Source organism: Notothenia rossii, assembly GCF_949606895.1.
Source record: "Notothenia rossii genome assembly, chromosome: 2".
Classification (NCBI taxonomy): Eukaryota; Metazoa; Chordata; class Actinopteri; order Perciformes; family Nototheniidae; genus Notothenia; species Notothenia rossii.
Window position 1 is genome coordinate 25,923,297 of NC_136904.1, and position 24,266 is coordinate 25,947,562.

Genomic DNA, 24,266 nt, shown 5'->3' on the forward strand with positions numbered 1-24,266 from the left:
GCCATATACATCGGTGGGAGTGAGCTAAACTGTATGTATTAAAGTTAAATTAAGCATTTTTTGTTTCTAAGATTTTATTTGAGCTTTTTCCATTTGCATTTCTACTGCTTTATAAGCCATGCATGACTTTTATCTAAACCATGGTTCTCAAAGTGGGGGGCGCGAAAATTATTGATTTGAAAATAATATGATACAGTATAGTACTATTACGTCTGGGTCTCTGTGTTTCATTAAATCTCGGCTCTGTGTGTGTGTGGAACGAGCCATTTTGTGTGCGTGCGCGAGAGAGAGAGCACCGGTACCGGAGATCGTTGTTGTTAGCTTCTGGTGCTAGCGACCTACGCTAACGGATATAAGGAGTTTTTTCAACAACAAGGTGGAGGAGAGTCCTCTCGTGTCAGACTGAGAGCCTCAGTGAGCTAAAGGACTCTCTCAGTGTTATCTCAGTGGGTCTCAAACGTTTTGGTCACCATTAATGTAAACAATTATTTCCGAGGCACACGTTTATATGATCATTATAGTTATAAAAAAATAAGAGAATAAATTAAAAACAGGTATAAAATAATATGACATTAAAAAAAGAATAAAGTTTAAAAGGGAGTGATTTGTAAAATATCCATAAAGAAATAGTAAATCAGTTCCTTGTTCAAATGGGTGTTAAGAGATGTATCCATAGATCTCTTCATTTTGCTCTCTAAGTGCACCAGATTGATGCTTTTAACTTCAATATTCAAAAAATTTCTCGGGGGAACTCACCCCCGGACCTCCCTATGTGAGGTCCACACACCACCTATAAAAATAGCACTTTACCCCTGCTTACATCTATATGCCGTGAGCTGATTATCGAGCATTCATTGTAACAGTTGCAGGTACGTTGTGTATTTGCGTGGGGATTGTTGCAGTAGAAAATTCCACTGTAGCGACCGGTACATTAATGGGAAACCCTAAATATTTGAGCACCCTCTATGAAACGTCAAGTTACCCCACAGCACCCCCAAAATAAATCTCTGGCGCCGCCACTGAGCCTCACTATTTGTGTTGGGGGGGCCCGACTTTTTTCTTTCTCCAAAGGGGGGGCCTGACAGAAAAAGGTTGAGAACCACTGCTTTAAACTGACGCCGTTTTGCATTTCTATAGGTTGTATAGACACGAGCATGAATAGAATACGGGGCGTTTCTTTGGGCGTTACCTGAAGCCCGCAAAAGCTGCGCCGCATTTCGAGTTGATTGTGATTTAGGCCCAATCCCAAACCACTCCCTCGACCCTACCCCTCCGTGACGGAGTGAACTCCGTCTCTAGCCACCTATGCAGCTCAACGAGGATCCCTCCTGTCAGATGGAGGGAGTAAATAAAGCAGCAAGCTTCGGGAACGCCTGCCCTCTCTCCGGCAGAAACAGGAAATGTTCTCTTCTTCCCGGACTGCAACCGGACAACATGACCTTTGCTGCTCCCAAATAAAGTACCCTTTTGCACCTTCCTTGCACCGCCTCTGACTCTCTATCTCTCGGCACTACACTGGTGACCCTGAAAACGACTCGAGAAGTTTCCGGGAAGGACCCGAACACGGCAAAATAAACTCAAGTTTTTTTCTCGAAATGCCAGGGAATTTTTGGAATTGTCCGTGGCTTTCACCGGCACGCGGACTGAGGCTCGGTGCGCGCCCCGCGGAATGGCTGGGGACGTTGCTCGCCATTCCCACATCGGCCTTCCAACCAACAGGGAGACGATGCACGACCTGCTGGGTAGGGATGGACCCGATTGCTACCTTGTGGGTTTGTTTCTTCGGGACGTGCGGCTGCGCTCCTTCCTCCCGGGGTGACTGCTCCTGCCTCCCTGCATACGGTTCGGTCCTTTCGGAGACTTCATGTCCGCCGCCGCTGTGCCTTCACCTGCGGCCGGGCAGCGCTCTTTCCTGCTGGGGACCACCGGGATGTTCACGCCCATCCCCACGTTGCAGCACAACGACCCAGCTTTCTACGTCTGGCGGAGGTGTTCTTCGTTCACCACGACGCCTTCTGCGGCCCCCCTTTACGACGGCCCGTTCCGGCCCGCCCCCATCCCCGGTGGGGATGCCCTCGCCCTCGTTGGGGCCCCTACCACTCCTGCGGCCCCCTTTCGTCGGCCCGTTCCATGGCCCGGTCCTCACCTGCGACCCCACCGTCCTCGGCCCCTGTGGTGCTTCCTCCCGGACGCGAGGATTTTTTTTTTTTTTCATGTTTGAATTCTGGGGGGGCTTGTGTGGTGACCACCTATTAATACACTGGGTTACATAATTCATACATGGAACTACAGTTGGGGGTATTGTTCCCACACGGACATGTTATGTGTGGTCTATATATATTGGGTCCTTCTTACTTCTCTTATTTTTCATTTCCTCGCTCCGCGGTCTCGGTCTCACCGGAAGTTGATTTGTCTGCGCTATCTTGAGTAGCGTCCTTATTTTTGTAGGAGGAGCGATAATAGAGGAGCTATAATTGAGGAACCACCAGACCATCCTCCGATGAAATCCTCAGACACTCGCCACGCCCCCTTACTGTGTATCGGTCACTGATTGGACGATGCAGTGCATGCACTGATGTGATGCTTCTTGACATGAGAGCAGTTTCCCAGCGGAGTGAAGAAAATACATTAACCTCACTCCTCAGTTTATACCGTGTTTTTTTTCCAATTAATGTTTTTCAATTAATGTATAATTTAGTTTAAAATATGTGATATATCTGAACAACAAAGTTGTCAAAAATAATTGTATTCATTTTTTGGAAACATTTTCATGATCGCTTTTTTCGATTTACATTTTCATTTATTGTCATTTCCATTCTGTCAGTCATTAAGTGCTATTAAAATGTTAATGTGCTACATATCCACACAAACAAACAAAGTGTGCAATCCAATGAATGTTAATCTAACTGGGTTTTGATAGATAACATATATCTTTTTCTTCTCTGAATTATTTTTATTTATTTTGTGGACTCTAATCAATATTAATCAAACTATTGTTCGTTTATACATTTTAAGATTGGCGTTTATCTTTTTTGAGAATTAGTTCTTATTTTATTTTTATTTATTTGGGTCTACAACAGATGATACAAATGTTTGTGTCAGTAAATGTGTACTAACAGAGGCGGGGGTGTGTGTGGAAGTAACTGGGACAGAGCTGGCTGCTGTCAGACGATCAGCTGTGCAGCGTCATCATAAACGGACGTCGCTTCACGTGACGCTCCGGATGAAAGGACGTCCCATTGCTCTTAAAACTCATTTCCCTGCTTCTCGTGGTTTCCTTGCGTCTCTCCATGCTTCCCTGGTGGGAGGGACTATAGTCACAGGGAAACGACGCAAGTGAGGGACGCAAGGAATCCATTTAACCGAAGTGAGAAGGGCCCCATTGTGAGCCCTGGGGTAGGGGTAGGGTGTAGGGGGCGGTTTGGGAATGGGCCTTAGAAAGGGAAACCGGCGTAGGACGTGCCGCACGCAAGTCCTACGCCGGTACGCAGTGTTTTATAAATCGGAAAATTTCTTTGCTTATTTATTTGCTTTGTCCAACGTAAGCAACCTTCCCATGTGAATCCTACGCAAGGCTTTATAAATGAGGCCCCAGGCCCGTACCTAAATTGGATAATATATTGATTTCAAACCAGGTCAGTGGGCATAAATGATATTTGAAAGTGTAATGCATGAGAATCAGTTGATTGTTACCAATAACGATCCACATTATAATCTGGACATGCAAAAAAATCATTTTATCCCTCAACAAATACAGCAGAAGTGGCTTGAATTTGTTCGCAGGAGGGGAGTTTGACAGAGAATAACTGAAAAAGTACAGAGTAGAAGTAGGCCTACTTTATTTTATTGTTGGTAGCAGTCAAACTAGAACTGAGTCCAACAGTGTCAGTTTTATTAAGAATTTATGGTAAAACATATTTGTATAGACGGCTGACTTGACTGCAGTGTTCCCGTGCACTCCGACAGCATGAGCACTACATCGAGATTAAGATTAAACTCATTTATTTCAGATTTGGGAACAGACACATATACCTATGGAGTTGGCCAGATGTGTAAATTACTGTTCATGGTCATTTGAAAACAAATGCCGGTTTTGGACACACACAAACAATACAAACTTTTTTTATAATGTTTTCGATCGTTACATAGCAGAGTAAAAAAAAAATGATAGGAAAATATTTTAAGAGGTAGTAATAAAACAGTAACACGTTTCGTTTGTTTACGAATCCTGACAGTTAATTTGTAGCCACAAACCCTAGAAAATACATTTTGAGTTATCTCTATTCTCTAGTGAGAGTGATAAGATCAAACATCAATGTAGTATTGTAAGCTTTTGAACATGTAGAGCTTCAGCCTTCAGGCCTTTACGTTTTTGTAATTATTCAGAGGGATGTAAATTGGTGTAAAATGTCTGTTACCAGAAAGAAAAGAAAATGTTAACAGTATAATGTGTGTTAAGGTGGTGTAGAATTAGGCTAAACCCCTGACGCGCCTCAGGCTGGAGCGTGTTCCAGTCGACTGGAATGAATCGCAACTCGTGATCCCCCATTCTCAGCAGCGCGAGGCCTTAAAAGATGCTTTCCCCCCAATAATCCCTCTCTCTCCGCAGCTTCTAGTGTAGTGTAGTGTTAGCTGCAGCTTCAGCCCATATTCACTATTTTGCAGGCATAGAGTTTTAGAGTAAAGAAACATATGAGTCCTTGGAATAATTGCTAATTTAACTTTTTTTTTTTTACAAAAATTGAAAATGAATAAGGTTTCAGCTCTGCAAAAAAAGAAAAGAAAAGATTTTATACCTTACTTTCTAGGATTTGTAATATTTTTATATTGCACCGTCCATCTTGTATCATTTACAGCTCAAACTGCTCAGGAAACCCACTCTACCAGGGTTCGTCGGGCTCTTGGTAAGAAAATCTAATATGTATTTATATATATATTTGTTTGGCATACTTTTTTGTATTTTGAATGACCCTCATACTCCGGTATATCTTTGTTTTATTTTTCTAATCTGTGTTTACTTACAAATGTCACGGCTCATTTTCACATTTAAAAAGTGTGAGTAATCAATTTGTGCCAGGCAAATGTGAGTGCTTTTCTCTCTAGTCCTTTTGTGTTGTTGGCACTAAGTACCATGTAACTGCCATTAAGAGTTCAAACAATCTGGGTGCTGTACTCCAGCAACAAGCTAGTTGTTTTGGGTAACAGATGTTGTCAGTTATATGTGTGTTTCCTGCTCTCTTTTTTTTTAGAGAACGAGACAGAATGTATCTCACCACAGTCCTCTGAGTTTCCTGAGGGCTTTTTTACGTTGCAGGAGAGGAAGGATGGAGGGCTAGTCATATATTTCATGATTATTTTCTACATGTTTCTGGCTGTAGCAATAATCTGCGACGATTACTTCTTGCCTTCCTTAGAAGTGATCAGTGAACGTAAGTGACATTAAAATAATTTCATCCTAATATGAACTGTAATTATGGGAGTAATGAAGATTATAAATGATTACTAGACAAACTTCACAGGATTAGGCTGCTCAGATATTCTATTACTCTAAATACGTGGAGAGAGTTTGTAAAAGTCCATTCATGCATATGTTTAAATGTTTGCACAGTGTTTTAGATGTTCATGTATGTTTTCATCATTAATTAATATGTCGATTATTTTCAATCAATCAGAAGAAAATGTTTAGCCTATAAAAAGATTGAACAAAAAGTAAAAAAGGCCCAAAACAAGAGGGCCCAAGGTTCATTTTCTGTCTGACAAATGAAACTCACAGGAGTTGCAGATAACAATCCTGTACGATATATTGAAATATATACTTGACACAATACATATGCAAGCATTAAGCTTCCTTTATCATTGCCTGGTCATTTTCTAGGTTGTAGTTTGTGAATTTGTTGAATTAAATGTATTATAATCAGGTATTTCTTTAAGCTTGCACACACATGTAAATTGCCATGTATTCTTGGTGTTTCCTGCGTCCCTCAGGTCTGGGACTGTCTCAGGATGTAGCAGGAGCCACCTTTATGGCAGCTGGGAGTTCTGCACCTGAACTGGTCACAGCCTTTCTGGGTAATCGTGCAGTAATATAACAATCATTACAACCAGCATCATCTTCACTGTCACAATGTCATTTCCTCATCCAATGAACTGTGACTCCACCACCATATGTGAACACAAAAAGGCAGTGACCTTTTCATTATTTGTTTTACTTTCAGCAGCTTATTTGACACTTCTTCTTCTTTTAATCAATGCTCCACATTGTTCCTGTCCTCAGACCTAAGTTGTGCTCTTTATGTGTGTTAGGTGTGTTTGTGACAAAGGGAGACATCGGGGTCAGCACCATCGTGGGATCAGCGGTCTACAACCTGCTAGGAATTTGTGCGGCATGTGGACTATTGGCCTCTATGGTACATTCTGACACAATCACACACTCGCAATATTCAGACAGAGATTAGCTCAGCTATTACCACTTGTACATAACAGCGGCACCTTTACTGGGTCAAAGCGGAAGAGTCAATGTGAAAATGTGTATTGTATAAGCTGTTAACCATTTATTTTTGTTTCCGTTATCAGGCCGGACGCCTCACCTGTTGGCCACTGTTCAGGGACTGCCTGGCATATGCCATCAGTGTTTCTGCTGTTATTGCCATCATTTCTGATAACAAGGTGTACTGGTGAGTGTGCTCTATGATCTGGTTACATGATCTTCAGACCTTAACCCTACATATCAGGTGGTTGTACAAGACAGCTGTTTATTGCTTCTTGCGTCACTAAAAAAACCCAGATCAAAACAGATCACAAAACAAGTAGAGCGAAGTACTATGACTCAGTGCCTTTTATTGACAGTACAAAGCAATAAAGGACCCTTAAATAGGACATTATCACATTATAAAAAGAAAACGCAGCATCTCGAGTGATAATGAAACATTTCCACAAGTACTGGAATTACTTAATTGGTGTAGCACACAAAGACAGTGTTAGCTTACAAAAAACACACAGCTCATGATATGGAGTTTCATAATAGCTGTAAAATAAAATAAAATATATATCAATACTAAACTGCAATAGGCATAACCACAAAAGTAGATCAAACAAGTAGTAGACCCAGTAAACGATAAGCTAACAACTTTTAAAATAGAGACATTCTGTAACAACTTAGAATTTGATCCCTTTAATTATGTAATTCTTGTTATTTAAGATGTATATTTTTTAATCACCTGCTTTATTGGTTATTGCCTGAGCTTTAAACCACATTCCACAGCCCTCTTCAGCTGGTGGGACTTGCTCAGATGTTTAAGTCACATGACCAAGTTACACTCTCTGAAGAAGGTCACGGGTTTTTGTTTACCTCCTATAGCAGTCCCCAAGGTCAAGATTGAAGGTCAAAGCTGAGTGTACATTCTGTTTACAGGTACGACGCTGCCTGCCTGCTGCTGGTCTATGGTGTCTACATCGTGGTTCTGTGCTTTGACCTGCGCATCAGCGAGTTTGTCCTGAGGAAGCTGAGCCCCTGCTGCACCTGTCTGGGCCACGGATCAGCTGAGAAGACTGAGACACAGACTCTGCTGGGCTGGAGTAAAGACACCACTCTGCATGTCCACAATCGCTCCAGAACTGACAGCGGGATCTTCCATGACGACTCAGGATACTCCAACTTGTCCCTCAGTCTGCATGGCCTCAATGAGATTCCAGAAGGTAAAAAACACTTATTAGTGCAATGTTTTTCAATGTTTTTAGCATGTCTACCTGGAGTCATCCACCTGTCGGTTTGACCTTTATGACCCCTGATGATCTGACATAATACGACTCATAACATTGCTTGTCTGCTTGGGTTCCAGCTGAGCATAAAAGCGTGTTTGCTGTGCCGGAGAGCGACCTGAAGAGGATTTTCTGGGTTTTGTCTTTGCCCCTCATCACTCTGCTCTTCCTGACCATCCCTGACTGCAGGAGGAGGTTCTGGAAGGGATGGTTTATGATAACCTTCCTCATGTCAGCTGTCTGGATCTCAGGTTTCACATACATTCTGGTCTGGATGGTCACTATTGTCGGTAAGAACATTGTTTTCACTTTTCTATTCTATGATGAGCGTTTCAAACATCTGTACCTTCCCCCAGTGTTTTCCCTTTAGTTGTAGGTATAAATCATCCGGTCACGCACCAGGCCTTTGTGGATCACAAGTGTTTGAAACTTGTGAGAAAAAACTGTCTGATTCGCAGAGTAGAATCACATGTTGGTCTGCTGGCTAATTCCTGAGATGCCATTGTCCTAGAAAGTTAAGAGGGGGGTTATTGTAGCTCCAGTGAGGCATGTGCGTAAACCGGGATTACTGCCTGCTTCACCCCTAAGGAAACAGTCATGTGAGCCATGGATATACATAGAACAACCCACAGGCACAAGTCTAACAACATGTAACTGACCTAGAGTCAGGCTGAAAGGACAGCTCCATCATGTGATGGTGGTCGGTCTACTTAAGTATAAAGAGATTATTATCCTGTAGTTGTCAGATAGGCTCCTCCAAGGAGAATTCAGTTTTATGAATGCAGGCATGAGGCCAAAGTACAACTTGACCATACAGTACGTTATTGATAATTGGGAACACTTCCATGTCTGCAGTTAGATGTCAAAATGTGGTTAATATTTGGGTATTACTGGAGCATAGGAGTAATTAATAATAACATTACCCACAATGGCTTCGAATGACTTAAAGCTGCCATTGGAGATACAATTATATGTTTTTAAAAGCTCAAAACAAGTTAAGTTAGTGGCTAATTTTAATTGTCTAAATTTGGAGGGGATGCACTCGTTCTCAGGTTATGCTTGGGGAATTTGGTTTTGTGACCTCAGTATTTCTAAAATCCTGCTATGACCCTGGCTCTAGATTATTGAATAACCCTATAGCAACAGTTAAGATCAGCTGATGTTCTCTCTTTAACTTTATGTTGTTGGAGGGGGCTCATTCTTATTGTGTTCTTTTCTTTTTAACAGGGGAGACCCTTGGCATTCCTGATACAGTTATGGGACTCACTCTGCTTGCTGCTGGGACCAGTATACCTGACACCATAGCCAGTGTAATGGTAGCCAGAGAAGGTAAACATTTCATTTCTTAAACAATTCTACACATGTAAATGGAAAGTATGGTTTAGGCATTAACTTTGACCTTTCCCATCAGGCATTTTAGAACTGAAGAAGAACATGTAAATACTTTCTGTATGAAAAGAGACTTGAACTTGTTTTCTGTGTTTTAGGGAAAGCTGACATGGCCATGTCCAACATTGTGGGCTCTAATGTTTTTGACATGTTGTGCCTGGGCCTGCCCTGGTTCATCAAGACTGCCTTTGTGGATACCAACAACCCTGTAGAGGTCAACAGCAGCGGACTGCTCTTCATTTCCTTCACGCTGCTACTTTCCATCATCTTCCTCTTTGTAGCTGTTCACATTAACGGATGGAAGCTGGACTGGAAGTTGGGAATCGTTTGTCTTTTCTGCTATATCCTGTTTGCCACTCTGGCCATCCTGTACGAGCTGGGGATTATTGGGAATAATCCCATCAAACTGTGTGGGGACTGAGATCTGATCTCCCCAAAACTGAAGCCATATTTGATTAGACTCAAACATTCCAGAAACAAAACTAATTTAAAGCAAATGAAGCATGGTCACATACTTTCAAAGATATTGTGCCATGGAAGACGTGTGCTGGTCACATCTCAAGAAGAGGATGATCTCCAGTAATAATTTAATGTATTTTTAGCTAACGGTGGATGTGTGCCAAAGATCATTCTGTTGTGTGAGCCTGTCCGATCCAGACCTGCCTTATCATACAAGGAACTGTTGTCACGTTCTGAGAAGTCTTCTCTTACTCAAGGCCCATAAACAGTTAAGAGGCTGCACAGGAGTGACAGCTGAGTTCAAAAGAATCCACAACTGACCAGTCAATAAAGTATTAACTAAACTCCTTTAGCCCTGTCCTTCTTTTTTAAGTGGGCGAGCTAAACAAAGAGGCAACATCTACACAACTCTGATAAGCTTTTATGAGCAAGCCTTTATTATCAACAAACCTTCCACTTGCCTTAGATTATCTAAAAAGTAAAACTACCATTGTACGTTTTTATCAGTTGTGTTTCCAGCCAACCTACAAAGCCCACATGGACTTTAGACACTGATTAAAACTGTGTAACAATTGCAATATAATCAAAAGTGACTTCTATTCTACTGGAGCCCCTATCATGGATATCTGAGAATTTGAATAGCTTCCTCTGATTAGTGTTGGTATTCACGCCTGATATAATCCATGCCCATTCTGTTCTCACTTTATTCCAGTAGCTGCCTTTGTGATTACTGTGGAATTTCCCCACTGCATGGCAGTGTTGAGCAATTATGCTGAGCAGATTCAGGTTCATTTTACAGCTGTAAAGAATTTAGAGACTTTGATCTCAGGAGATTTTACAACCACCAGGTTTAAAAATTAAAAAGTTTATTTGTTCAAGTTACTGCCTGAAATTAAAAAGGGTTTACAAAACAAATACTAAAGCTATGTAGTATATATAAACGAAACAAAAGTGGCCACATGGAGATATGAAGTAATTGTGTTTTTAAAACAAAACAAAAAGATCATTGGCAAGGGGGCTGAATGTGGAAGTGTGTTAGTGGACTTCTACAAAAGCTTTATGCATTGCGGTCGATACGGACGTCCACCTCTCGGCCGTTGATCTTGGTTCCGTTCATCAACCTGCAGGCCTTCTCGGCGCTCTCTGGAGAGTCGAACCTCACCGTCCCACAGCCCTTTGACTTTCCATTCTCCATCTTGATCTCTGCGAACATTACATGGCCTGCAGTAAAAATACAAGTTATTATGAAATCCATGTTTGACAAAGTGTTGATGATATTTATCCTGTGATTTTCGCATTCATAATGAAATCTCTTGATTCTTTGAGTATCATGTAAATAATGCAAAAGAGATTCAATTCCTTCTAAACAAAATACGTACCGCAGTGACTAAACTTCTCCTTCAGCTTTTGCCATGTCAGATCATAGGAAAGCTGCAACACACAAATAAAAAAAAACACTTAAGTTACTAAATAACATATTTCAGCCTTGGAGAATCCTTCAAAACCTTCCTTTGAAGGGCAGCACCGGTCAATTCATCAACACACCAATCATGAACAACTCTTACAGCATAATTACCATTTATATTAATGCCCGGCAAGCATGGGCGGTTTGCCATTAGAGCATTAGTCATTACTGCAGCATCACTGCATAAAGGAAATGTATTATGTACATCAATGAAAGTTTCATTAAATAAGGGGTGAGGTTTGGAGATCCAATCCTATTTAACAGAAGTCTAATTCTCATCTAGCAAAGTTCTCAATAATCTGACACACACTTACATTTCTAGCAAAGATCTGACAGCCTCCTTTAGACCCAGAGCCCCTGTCAGACATTCCTCCCCCCATGTGGCCCGGCCCCCCACCTCCATAGCCACCAAAGGCACGATTCATGTCCATCCCTGACATGCCCATGCGGTCAAAGCCAGAACCCATCCGGTCCATCGACATGTTTCCCATTCCACCACCTGAAGTTATCAAACACACACAGGGACACACGTTGTGAGAAATGAAGGGAGCAATTTACATTCATGTAGTTGTATACTTTCATACCTGTATATTGTAACTGACATACACTCATCATGATGCCTTTCATCCACCTCACATTGGATTAAAGGAATGAAAAGCCCAAAGACATTTCATTTCTGAAGTGTGCATAATGATCACTTGAAAACATTAGTTGTCACAGAGTCCAATGTCATTGCTTGCACAAGAAAATCTGACTTTGGACCCATACCTATTAATACTCATCAGACAACGCCTTAAAAAAGGGTCCGATGAGAAATTATTTAAATGATCTTGTGAATGCATCATAAGAAGTTTCTCTAACACCGGTTATTCTGTATCCAGGGGCCGATTTTAATCAACAAATGCAAAGCTGCTTGTTTGGGGTTCACAACCCTTTCAAGCCTCCCCAGGCACAGTTGCTGCTTTGGATTATGCTCGTGAAGCAGTGCAAAGGGCCAAAGGGCTGGCTGAATGATAACAGAAATCTGGATTTTAAAATTTATTTATGATGACATAAAAATAAATGTTTCTTATTTAAATCTTGTTGTTTGCATGCATCAATTTAATACTATTCCGTTTGAATCCAATTGCATTCACACCATAAATGGTGACATTATATCATAATGTGAAACAGCATTATTCAAGAACAAACCATGAGAGTTCTTACACAAAAGACAGTTTGATTGATGTGTTGCCATCATCTGCATACACGGCTAAATTAGATCTGTCTCATGCTTGTAGAAATGCAGTGCCAAAAGTATGTCTTCACTCTGTACTCACACAACATGCACATTGAATTATCCCTCATGCCTGTTGTGATAGAAATCAGGATTTCTTTTTTTTATTTGTACAATGATGATGTAAAAATATGTTGTCTTATTTAAAGTCTGTTGTATGCATGCATCAATCTGCCTGTCTGGCTGGCTGCCCACAAGCATGAATGTTAAGGCTTTCAGTGTGAAGGTATACAGTGTGTGATGCAGAGGACCATTGATCTTACTTCGCTATGCGCCGTACACCAGTGTTCAGGAACTTTAGGTTCAGTTTAAGAACAACACATGAGGAGAGTCAATCCCTGTACTGAGTTCATCAGTTTCTCCAGGTCATAACTGTAGCTTACAAGTAGCTCTAGGCCAGTGTGTATGTATAGTTTTAGGGGAGGAATTAATATCTAACAGATTTAGAAAAAGATGTGGATGGAATATCTCATGTACCTAATCCAGTCCCCATGTGCCCCATGCCACCACTGCCCATGCCTCCTCCAAAACCTCCACCTAAAGAAGAGAATGCAAGTGAGTGCTGATTAGTTTAGATCATGACACAACATTTTCAAAGTAAACACAGAAACAATCACCCTATATGAAGAAAAAAAACACAAAAGCAAACTAAACCACATCCACTCAAAACCAAACTTAACAGAATAACTTTGTATGGCCTACCCATTGCTCCAAACGAATCACCAAATCCTCGACTCATTGGCATGTCACTGTGGCCAAAGTCTCGATCCATGCCACCCATTCCTGACCGGTGCATATCTCAACACAGAGAGAAGTGTAACATTAGACATAATTACCAATAACACAAATGTACAAAGCAATGTTTGTAGAACAACATCCTGGCAGGTCTCATCTCTGCTCAGTAGGAGTGAAGATGCTCACTTACCTCCCATCCTGCCACCTGGCGCCATGTCTCTCCCTCCAAAGCCCCCTGTGTTGCCCATGCTCTCCATGCCCCCAAAGCCGCCACCACCACCACCCATTCCTGTTGAAGGTAAAACCAAGTTTCAGCATTGGTCTCTCCTTTCCTCTACAAAAAGATGACATTAGTCTTTCAGCAGAACCGTACCTCCTCCAAGTCTGTTCATTCCACCATAACCTTGAGCATCCATGCCTATGGAAAAAGATGATATCAGTCAGGCAATGCCAAAGCACATACTGTATCCATTTATATCCAAAGGGTATATATCCACGTAAAAAGGTACTGTGTGTACCCTGTAGTAGTGTTAAAGTCAGCTGGTAGGAGCTTTGCTCGTCTTATCGCTTTAACCCACATTGAGGTTGCTGCAGGGTCAAAAGACGAGCCATGAAAATGTCAACCAAGACTTGAACGGTGAAAAGGTGTATGTCGGATTGCCGGGATTTATTTTACAGAGTGGTGTTCAGAATGCTGCCTTATGGCGTTTATGTGTTGGACAGGTAGTGGAGATGCGTCTGATTGTCAATGATAAGCATCGTCTTAATAAACAGACCAGTTTGCAACACACTATGTCATGTGCATGCCAAAATATAAGTAGAACATCTGAGAGATGACTGACCTCCTGGCCCCATGGAGCCCATTCCTCCTCCACCACTCGGACGGTTGGCATTAATAGGATGGCCTCCTGGTCCCAGTCCCATGCCAATTCCACCTAGGCCCCCTACAGACAAAATATACAAGAAAAAGAGGAAAGTTTGAACTAAGTATATCACTAGTAACAATGGTACCTTACTTAGTATAAGAATGAATAAAAAAACGAAATAATTAATCAATGATGCTAGGGACAAAACACATTGAGAATGTGGTGTTCTTAATACAACATTTGTTAAGTTAATTGTGCACAGATGTATCTTTACACGATCTGTTACTGCATCAGCAATGAACCAACTCTAAAGAATGGATGATGTACTGCACAGGGCATTGCTGTCAGGTAGAATAGATGTTATTTATTCACCTGTGTCAAGTTAATTTTATTTATATATTACAATATCCCAAATCAGCCTCTGGGGGCATAACAATCTGTACAGCATTCTAAATCCTTTATGCATTTTGACCTTCACTTCGGTTAGTAAAAAAATATATGAAAAACTCCTTAAATAAGGGAAAAGAGGATGAAGCACGAGAGCAGATGAGGAAAAAATAAGGGGGGCTAAAAGCCATACTTCTTTCTCACATTACTGTGCAATATATATGCAATTTTACTTGCATCGTATTTGTTCCCAGAGGATATTATACCTCTTACACTGACAATGTTTCAACTATACACAATTCACTGAGCATATTACTATGAATGTGTTTAATATCAACAACCGAAAGGGAGACAATGAAGTACTTACGTGGTAACTGAGGAGTTTTTTCAACCGGGCGGAAATCATCTGGGGGGACAGATTTCTCATCCTGTAAAACCACACAACACAGGTGTAACTTCATTTGTACAGAGGATGTGAGAATTCATTTTCACAACAATTGAAAGAATCATACCATTTTCACATGCATCTGTCTGTCAAACAGCATCTGTCCATTGAACATGGCTGAGGCCAGAGTCAAGGAGGGATAGCGCTAAAAAATGTAGAACATTACTTCGATTTACTAGTGTGCCCTTGTGAAGGATACATATGGCCTGCACAGCCTCCAGAGACTGCTCAAAAGTAACGGTTCCCATCCCGCGGCTCTTGCCGTCTTTATCTTCCTTTACATCGGCTCGTTTCACCACACCAGCCATGCCAAACACCTCCTTCAACTTCTTCCAGCCCACTTTGAAATCCAGCTGCAAAACATCAGATACGGATATTAGTACTCATCATGCTTAATCATCACTATCTGGATTTGGTGGTTGTCTATTTCTATGTTCTCACATTGGCAACAAACACAGTGGTGCCCAGTCGTCCAGCCTGCAGTGCATGGATGATCTCAGGTGGGATGTTAGGGTTGTTGGCAATGGAGTGAGGGATGTTGACCCCCCCGGGCCCCATCTCCTGCCCATGCCCTCCCTGTTGAACTCCACCTATGCGCTGCAGCACACGCCGAGCGTGTTCACCATCAGGGTCCTTAAAAGAAAATACATAACAATTTATTTCCGTTCCTGGCTATTCTGACAAATCCCAAATCAATCAAGAATCAATAAGGGTTTTTGGTTGCGTTTCCACTAGGCGTAGTACCGGCTAGCAGGTACTATTTCACAGTTTTTCTGGCCCCATAAAATTGAGGTTCTTAGCGGGCCAACAACAAGGCTGAGTCGGGCTGAGTATGCTAAACTAGAGAGAGAATCGCTGGCAAGGGGGCTACAACTACAACTAAATGAACATATTTTACCGTGATTTAATTGTAATACACGTTTCAAAATTATGCTGAATTAACAACATACTGATACCGGATAGTAAAAACCATGAATTAATGCTTTGACAAGTCTGCAGACAGACGGCAGGCGAAAAACCTTTTAAAATGCTTGTTTTCTGAATGGAGATCGGCTAGCTAACGCAGTATATGCTCCGACCGTCCACACTCACAACAACGGCCTATACAGACATAAATAAACCAGCGACTGTATTCGCCATGACACAGACAGTCTGTGGTTTGTACTTGTTTAACTTTTGTCTAGTTTCTGAACTGATATGAGGAGCTGTGAGCTCTGAGTGCTAACAGCTAACGGCTGATGTTGTTTTTCTGTGGTTCGCATTGAAGATTACGTTACGGCTCCGCCTACACTGCGTTACTATAGTTACTGCCCCAGCTACTAAACTGTAATGGAAACGCAGCATAAAGTGAACCTGGCCTAACAAGGCCTAACGAGGCCTAACTATACCGTACTAAGCCGAGCGAGGCCCTGCAATGGAAATGCGCCATAAGACAATTGTTAAGTGCAACTCCATGGTTCACTGCATTATTTGGTGCAATTTCAGCGTCGTTAGATCTTCACTAAACATTTTATCCGGTTTAAAATGTACAAATATAAAACTATATATATATATATATATATATATATATATATATAACAACTATTACCACTTATACATTTTTTTTAAACATGTAGGGATACACGCTACAGAAAATCTGTAGAGTTTACAGTATAATGTAGTCAAGTGTTTGTGATAGGACTATTTACTTTTATAAAATGAGAACCTCAAATCAAGTAAGAGAGTAAAAATGATAAATAACACTATATATGTGCCACGACACTAAAAATGCATTTATTATTACAAAACAAAAGGATAGTTACTTCTTGTGGCCAAAACAAGTAGTTTTTAAATACAATAAAATAATCCGCGTTTTCTGTTTCGCAGAATCTGCTCTCACCTCCTTGATGTTGAGTGGCCTTCCACTCAGGTCATGCTTATTCATAGTTTCTATCGCCTTCTTCACAAACTCCTCATCTTTGAACTCCACCACACTGTTGAATCAGGGAAACAGAGGACTCAGTTAACTCCATGCAAGTGTAACAATGAAAAACACCATCTTTTAAAAAGCAAGTTGCTGTCTTACCCACAACCCTAACCAGGTGGCAGCGTAGGAGTTCAGGGAGCACACGTATCCAAAGTTGAAGGAGTGAACAAAATACAGTTAAAATCCAAACAAAGCAGTGGAACATTATAAATCTGAAGTATCAACATGCTTCTAATATTTTTCTAAAGCGCACGTCAGACATATTTTGCCCACGAGCTTGAGCCAGCAGGGGTTTGGTTGTGTTAAAGTATATTACAAAAATTCAAAGGTTAATAAGATCATTTTCCAATGTTGACAGTTAATACTTTTTGGATAATAAAACAATAACGGTTTAAATTATTACGTTTTGGTAAAAACATTTAGCACTAATGCAGTGTAATTTACCTTAACACTTTCGATATTTTTGAACTGGACACAAACACAAAAAAAAATACTTTAACATGTTTATTTATTGCATTGTTTAGGATTGAAGTTTTACCACTAGCGCTATCCACCTTTACTTCTATAGTATGCAATTTAATAGAAAAACATAACAATAGAAAAAACACTACAGGATCTTTCAAGAATGTTTTGTTCCTTTGAAGAGAGATCAGTGCCATATAACATAATTGTAAAATAAGATTTTGAGACATGAGGGTCAATAAATAAGACAAATCACACAACCCACATTTCCCTTTGGAAAATGGCCAAACGAACAAACTTTTACACCAATTGAAATAACAACAACAAAAAGCAAAAGGTGCACTCTTAAAATAGTTCATTATGCTACTTTACCAAAATCAACAGGACATCTCCCTCTTTAATGAATATCAATCATTAGCCATCTATCAGGCTCTAAACACAACCCACAGTATCTCCAGTTCAATAACTTAGTAAGACCCAAAGGATCAAAACCTAAAAGAACACTTGATTAATGAGAGCCTGCTGAGGGCATTTAAAACCTCGTGCAGCAAATTGGCCACATCACTTACCCTTGACTTTCCTTCTGCATCCTTAAAGAGCTCCACGTATGTAACCTCACCAACTACATGAGACATACAAAGGAAAAATACCAAAAGAACAAAGGAATTTAAGTCACCAAGTCTTCAAGTCGCCGTTGGCCTTGGCAATGCCGCCAAAGATGGAAATGTCCAATTAATGATCAACAGTCAGCCCAGACCAACATCCCACCAGACAACACCATGCCTTTCTGGGCAGTGACTGAGACACCATAAGGCCAAGGCCAGAGAGAAACACAGCTACATTAAACCTGGGAAATTCAAAGAGCTTCAACATGATCAGTTTTATCAACAGATTCCATTCATGGCATTAAGAGTTTTAAACTATCCTTTGACCTTTCAAAAGGCTTATTGAGGCCCCATAATTCAAAAATGTAAAACATTACAATATTTTCATTTATAATCAAGATTCACCTTGCAACAGATGCAACAAAATCATTCAACACTCAATTCTACTACTAGTGGTTTGAGGTTACATTTTGGAGCTGACAATGCCATAGAACAAGTGACAATGTAACTAATTTCATCTTCCATTTCTCAAAGACATATCAATCCAAACTAAATTGGTGTCCATCCAAATACATTTATTAAAACTCCAATACCTTGTGTCAAACTATGTTGGTTCCCTTATATATGCGATAAATACATCCAAAAAAAGCTACACACTAACTGACTACTGCTAGAAGCAGGATGCAACATCTAGTAATGGAGGGAAAGAGGTCAAAAGCTTCTGAAAACCTGAAAAGTGGAAAGAAGATGAGACATCATCCCCATAACTGGAGACATTACCTTTCTCACGCATTAGATCTTTAATTGCCTGCCACTTCATATCATAAGGGATATTGCTGATGAACACCCGATTCCTATGAGCCCCCTTCTTTTCTCCACCATGTTTGTCTTTGTAGGGATGGAAGCGGTTTCCTCTTCTGCTCCCAGAGGACTTCTCTTTACCATCATGCTTTTCTTTGGGAGACTTAGTTTCTTCAGCATTCCTAAAAAATGCATAATGTTAAAAGTCAGAAAACAGTCTTTCTCAAAACCACATTCAGAGATCACACAGTGTAGTCTATACTTTGAAAGACCTGTCATACAAACATACTTAACATTTCAATGTGACACTACTTACCTTGAGGACACATGTTCATAAAAAGGTAATTAGGTAGCATAAAATAATCTAAATACAATTTGTATACAGAACCATGAATGGAAAAGTGCTCAGACACCTTCACTTTGAATAAAAAGGGGAGATTATTTCGCTTAGAATTTGCCTTAAAAAAAAAAAAAAAAAGTGTAGTCACTGAGCTGAGTAATGTTACATGAATTTCAACACTAATTTGTATGATATAAATGATTATACTGATGGGGAAAAAACATGTATTGTTACAAAAGTAAACATAGTACTTATGGTGAAATGGTGCACTTTATATTGCCTCCTATTTCTTAAAATTAACACATTGTATCTAATGGAAAAATAACCATCAGATAAGGTGTGAATAGAAAAACAACACAACGTTTAGCTTGCTAGCGTTGTTCGTTTGCACCATAGACTGTACATTGATTTGCACTAGCTTAGGGTTTAGCTAACTTAACCCCAGTTAGTTTTACATAATGAAACGTGTTTAAATAGACATGAACAGAAATGCTTTTTGCGCTGTTAATGTCATTTGGGGGGGAAAGCTATAGGGTATTTGATATCCATCTGGTTGGAGGTGTAAACTAAATTGACAAGAGTCACCTGACCTCCATATATTCCTGCAGAATCAGATTAGCATCCAGCAACGTTAAAGGTTGGCCCATTGCACCATGGTTAACGTTATAGCAACAGCATGCCATTTTGATTCATGAGTTAGAAATGATATATCGCGTCATATGAGGCACATATATCACACAGATACAAATAGATAAAAATTGACAACATATGTTCAAAGAGGCTCGTTGGCTAACAATAGCAAGTTAGCAAACAGGACTCCATTTTAGCTAATCCAGCTAACGGTTGCACTAGCAGGGCGGACAGAACAATACATCATGTTCACTCACGTTTTCACACCATTGGGTGTTTCTTCAGATGCCTCTTCAGATTCGGATTTGACGGATACAGAAGAATCCTCTTGCTTTGGCTCCTCGTCAATAATTACAACATCTTCCATGTTGAGGTTTCCCCCAGACAACGCAAGATGCCCCGCTGTCGCTACGCAGTTTAAAATGTGGAGTGAGATTCGTGCCTGCAACGCGAGAATTGGGAGCTGTTGCCCAGCAGCCTAGGTGAATGCATGGATGTATAAAGGCTGAATGGGGGAAAAAACACTGGAGTCCGTGTAATTTGGCAAAAATAAAAAGGGAATATTTGATTGAAAAGATTTTTCACGTGATTGCAAAGCAGCATATGAGGGATACAATGTACCACAGCTGAACATCCTCTTATTATGAGATATTAAGGAAACATTTTAAAATATCTTGTGTTCTCAAATATATATTTGTTTACTAAACACTACGCAGCCATCACAAAGCCCTAGACATATGCAACCATCAAAGCAGCCAGATCCATGCACATTTAAAGAGTAGACATTTTAAGTTTCAACTGAAAGTAAGTAAGTTCCTGATTACTCTGCAAATGTTGTTATGCTTATGATATAATGAAACATTATCCAAGAGGAATAACATAATTTTCTTTATACAATATGCTTCAACATTTGTAGAGAATCTGCTCACCAATGTGTGCAGATTCCAATACCAAAACCAACCATTTCAATGAAACACCTGATCTTTTAATAAATCTGATGTAGGCTACTGTTGTATAGAAAACATTTTATTTTTTACCGCGGTGAATTTGGTTTTAGGTTGGATATTCGACGGACATTCGCGGAACCGCCAGCAGCGTCAGTTTCCCGGACCCGCCAGCAGCGTCAGTTTAACGGGGAGATCTTCTCCGCAAAACGAGGCTTTTATTTAGGGACCATCAACAAATGACTTTTACAATTACACAAGAAAAATGTTCTTTTTAATAAATCGACAGCTTCTCGATCATGATGCGAATATGAAGCAAATTCACTCCAGAGCATACAGTTATTGAACACACATTTTAATACTTTAAATACGTTTTATTAATAGTTTTGATGGAAAAATGTGCTTATTTCTTCAATAACTTCCAGGTCATGTGACCTAATCACTCAAAATCAATGTTGGGTCAAAGAACTACATTGGCTAAATAAGACACACCTCTTTTTATTGCATTTTAATACTTAAAATATGTTTATATTAATATTTTAATGCGAAAATGACCTTATTTCTCCAATACCTTCCAGGTCATGTGACCGATTCACTCAAAATCAATGTTGGGTCAAAGAACTACACCGGCTGAATAGGACACACCTCTTTTTATTCAATTTTAACCCTCTAAATATTTTATATTAATATTTTGATGTTAAAATGAGCTTATTTCTTCAATACCTTCCAGGTCATGTGACCTAATCACTCAAAATCAATGCTGGGCCAAAGAACTACACTGGTTGAATAGGACACACCTCTTTTTATTGCATTTTAATACTTAAATAATTTGTATATTAATATTTTGATGCAAGAATTAGCTTATTTCTTCAATACCTTCCAGGTCATGTGACCGATTCACTCAAAATCAATGTTGGGTCAAAGAACGACACTGGCTGAATAGGACACACCTCTTTTTATTCAATTTTAACCTTCTAAATATTTTATATTAATATTTTGATGGAAAAATTAGCTTATTTCTTCAATACCTTCCTGGTCAAGGGACCGATTCACTCAAAATCAATGTTGGGTCAAAGAACTACACTGGCTGAATAGGACACACCTCTTTTTATTGCATTTTAATACTTAAATAATTTGTATATTCATGTTTTGATGCAAAAATGAGCTTATTTCTTCAATACCTTCCAGGTCATGGGACAGATTCACTCAAAATCAATGTTGGGTCAAAGAACTACACCGGCTGAATAGGACACACCTCTTTTTATTCCATTTTAACCCTCTAAATATTTTTATATTAATATTTTGATGGAAAAATGAGCTTATTTCTTCAATACCTTCCTGGTCATGTGACCGATCCACTCAAAATCAATGTTGTGTCAAAGAACTACACTGGCTGAATAGGACACACCTCTTTTTATTGCATTTTAATACTTAAATAATTTGTATATTAATACTTTGATGCAAAGATTTGCTTATTTCTTCAATACCTTCCAGGTCATGTGACCGATCCACTCAAAATCAATGTTGTGTCAAAGAACTACACTGGCTAAATAGGACACACCTCTTTTTATTGCATTTTAATACTTAAAATATCTTTTATTAATATTTTAATGCGAAAATGACCTTATTTCTTCAATACCTTCCAGGTCATGTGACCGATTCACTCAAAATCAATGTTGGGTCAAAGAACTACACCGGCTGAATAGGACACACCTCTTTTTATTCCATTTTAACCTTCTAAATATTTTTATATTAATATTTTTATGGAAAAATTAGCTTATTTCTTCAATACCTTCCTGGTCATGGGACCGATTCACTCAAAATCAATGTTGTGTCAAAGAACTACACTGGCTGAATAGGACACACCTCTTTTTATTGCATTTTAATACTTAAATAATTTGTATATTAATACTTTGATGCGAAAATTAGCTTATTTCTTCAATACCTTCCAGGTCATGTGACCGATTCACTCAAAATCAATGTTGGGTCAAAGAACTACACCGGCTGAATAGGACACACCTCTTTTTATTCCATTTTAACCCTCTAAATATTTTTATATTAATATTTTGATGGAAAAATGAGCTTATTTCTTCAATACCTTCCTGGTCATGTGACTGATTCACTCAAAATCAATGTTGTGTCAAAGAACTACACTGGCTGAATAGGACACACCTCTTTTTATTGCATTTTAATACTTAAATAATTTGTATATTAATACTTTGATGCAAAAATGAGCTTATTTCTTCAATACCTTCCAGGTCATGTGACCGATTCACTCAAAATCAATGTTGGGTCAAAGAACTACACTGGCTGAATAGGACACACCTCTTTTTATTCCATTTTAACCTTCTAAATATTTTATATTAATATTTTGATGGAAAAATTAGCTTATTTCTTCAATACCTTCCTGGTCATGGGACCGATTCACTCAAAATCAATGTTGGGTCAAAGAACTACACTGGCTAAATAGGACACACCTCTTTTTATTCCATTTTAACCTTCTAAATATTTTATATTAATATTTTGATGGAAAAATTAGCTTATTTCTTCAATACCTTCCTGGTCATGTGACCGATCCACTCAAAATCAATGTTGGGTCAAAGAACTAAACCGGCTGAATAGGACACACCTCTTTTTATTCCATTTTAACCCTCTAAATATTTTTATATTAATATTTTGATGGAAAAATGAGCTTATTTCTTCAATGCCTTCCTGGTCATGTGACCGATCCACTCAAAATCAATGTTGGGTCAAAGAACTACACCGGCTGAATAGGACACACCTCTTTTTATTCCATTTTAACCCTCTAAATATTTTTATATTAATATTTTGATGGAAAAATTAGCTTATTTCTTCAATACCTTCCTGGTCATGTGACCAATCCACTCAAAATCAATGTTGTGTCAAAGAACTACACTGGCTGAATAGGACACACCTCTTTTTATTGCATTTTAATACTTAAATAATTTGTATATTAATACTTTGATGCAAAAATGAGCTTATTTCTTCAATACCTTCCAGGTCATGTGACCGATTCACTCAAAATCAATGTTGGGTCAAAGAACTACACTGGCTGAATAGGACACACCTCTTTTTATTCCATTTTAACCTTCTAAATATTTTATATTAATATTTTGATGGAAAAATTAGCTTATTTCTTCAATACCTTCCTGGTCATGGGACCGATTCACTCAAAATCAATGTTGGGTCAAAGAACTACATTGGCTAAATAGGACACACCTCTTTTTATTCCATTTTAACCCTCTAAATATTTTTATATTAATATTTTGATGGAAAAATGAGCTTATTTCTTCAATGCCTTCCTGGTCATGTGACCGATCCACTCAAAATCAATGTTGGGTCAAAGAACTATACCGGCTGAATAGGACACACCTCTTTTTATTCCATTTTAACCCTCTAAATATTTTTATATTAATATTTTGATGGAAAAATTAGCTTATTTCTTCAATACCTTCCTGGTCATGTGACCGATCCACTCAAAATCAATGTTGTGTCAAAGAACTACACTGGCTGAATAGGACACACCTCTTTTTATTGCATTTTAATACTTAAATAATTTGTATATTAATACTTTGATGCAAAAATGAGCTTATTTCTTCAATACCTTCCAGGTCATGTGACCGATTCACTCAAAATCAATGTTGGGTCAAAGAACTACACTGGCTGAATAGGACACACCTCTTTTTATTCCATTTTAACCTTCTAAATATTTTATAT

At 39.3% G+C, this 24,266-nt stretch overlaps 2 protein-coding genes across 4 annotated transcripts; one reads left to right on the plus strand and one right to left on the minus strand.

The window, feature by feature from the left end:
- The first annotated feature begins 1,329 nt into the window (after positions 1-1,329).
- On the plus strand, positions 1,330-9,950 carry slc24a5 (solute carrier family 24 member 5). 3 transcript variants are annotated; one of them, XM_079663950.1, is made up of 10 exons: positions 1,331-3,635; positions 4,857-4,904; positions 5,250-5,429; positions 5,986-6,069; positions 6,304-6,407; positions 6,574-6,674; positions 7,412-7,695; positions 7,839-8,048; positions 8,986-9,087; positions 9,246-9,950. In XM_079663950.1, the coding sequence occupies exons 3-10, from the start codon at positions 5,348-5,350 to the stop codon at positions 9,566-9,568; spliced, it is 1,290 nt and encodes a 429-aa protein (XP_079520076.1). In that variant the 5' UTR covers positions 1,331-3,635; positions 4,857-4,904; positions 5,250-5,347; the 3' UTR covers positions 9,569-9,950. The 3 variants fall into 3 exon arrangements, with proteins under 3 accessions (XP_079520074.1, XP_079520075.1, XP_079520076.1); XM_079663948.1 differs by having other exon boundaries at positions 1,330-4,904; XM_079663949.1 differs by having other exon boundaries at positions 1,330-4,904; positions 5,379-5,429.
- A 505-nt stretch (positions 9,951-10,455) lies between these two features.
- Positions 10,456-20,126, minus strand: myef2 (myelin expression factor 2). The gene is made up of 17 exons (XM_079663954.1): positions 19,842-20,126; positions 18,594-18,796; positions 17,778-17,830; positions 16,846-16,853; positions 16,660-16,753; positions 15,222-15,413; positions 14,980-15,133; positions 14,848-14,897; positions 14,703-14,763; positions 13,925-14,026; positions 13,456-13,500; positions 13,273-13,371; positions 13,050-13,145; positions 12,825-12,884; positions 11,386-11,570; positions 10,986-11,037; positions 10,456-10,827 (listed from the first exon to the last, which is right to left on the minus strand). The coding sequence occupies exons 1-17, from the start codon at positions 19,949-19,951 to the stop codon at positions 10,664-10,666; spliced, it is 1,728 nt and encodes a 575-aa protein (XP_079520080.1). The 5' UTR covers positions 19,952-20,126; the 3' UTR covers positions 10,456-10,663.
- Between the last annotated feature and the right edge of the window lie 4,140 nt (positions 20,127-24,266).

Coding starts and splice junctions, on each gene's coding strand:
- myef2 (XM_079663954.1), bottom strand. CDS start 19,951: ATGGAAGATGTTGTAATTATTGACGAGGAGCCAAAGCAAGAGGATTCT. Junction 13,146..13,272: donor GCCAGGTGGCAGGATGGGAG/GTAAGTGAGCAT, acceptor CTCTGTGTTGAG/ATATGCACCGGTCAGGAATG. Junction 11,038..11,385: donor GTCAGATCTTTGCTAGAAAT/GTAAGTGTGTGT, acceptor TGTGTGTTGCAG/CTTTCCTATGATCTGACATG.
- slc24a5 (XM_079663948.1), top strand. CDS start 4,748: ATGAATAAGGTTTCAGCTCTGCAAAAAAAGAAAAGAAAAGATTTTATA. Junction 6,070..6,303: donor ACTGGTCACAGCCTTTCTGG/GTAATCGTGCAG, acceptor TATGTGTGTTAG/GTGTGTTTGTGACAAAGGGA. Junction 7,696..7,838: donor CCTCAATGAGATTCCAGAAG/GTAAAAAACACT, acceptor CTTGGGTTCCAG/CTGAGCATAAAAGCGTGTTT.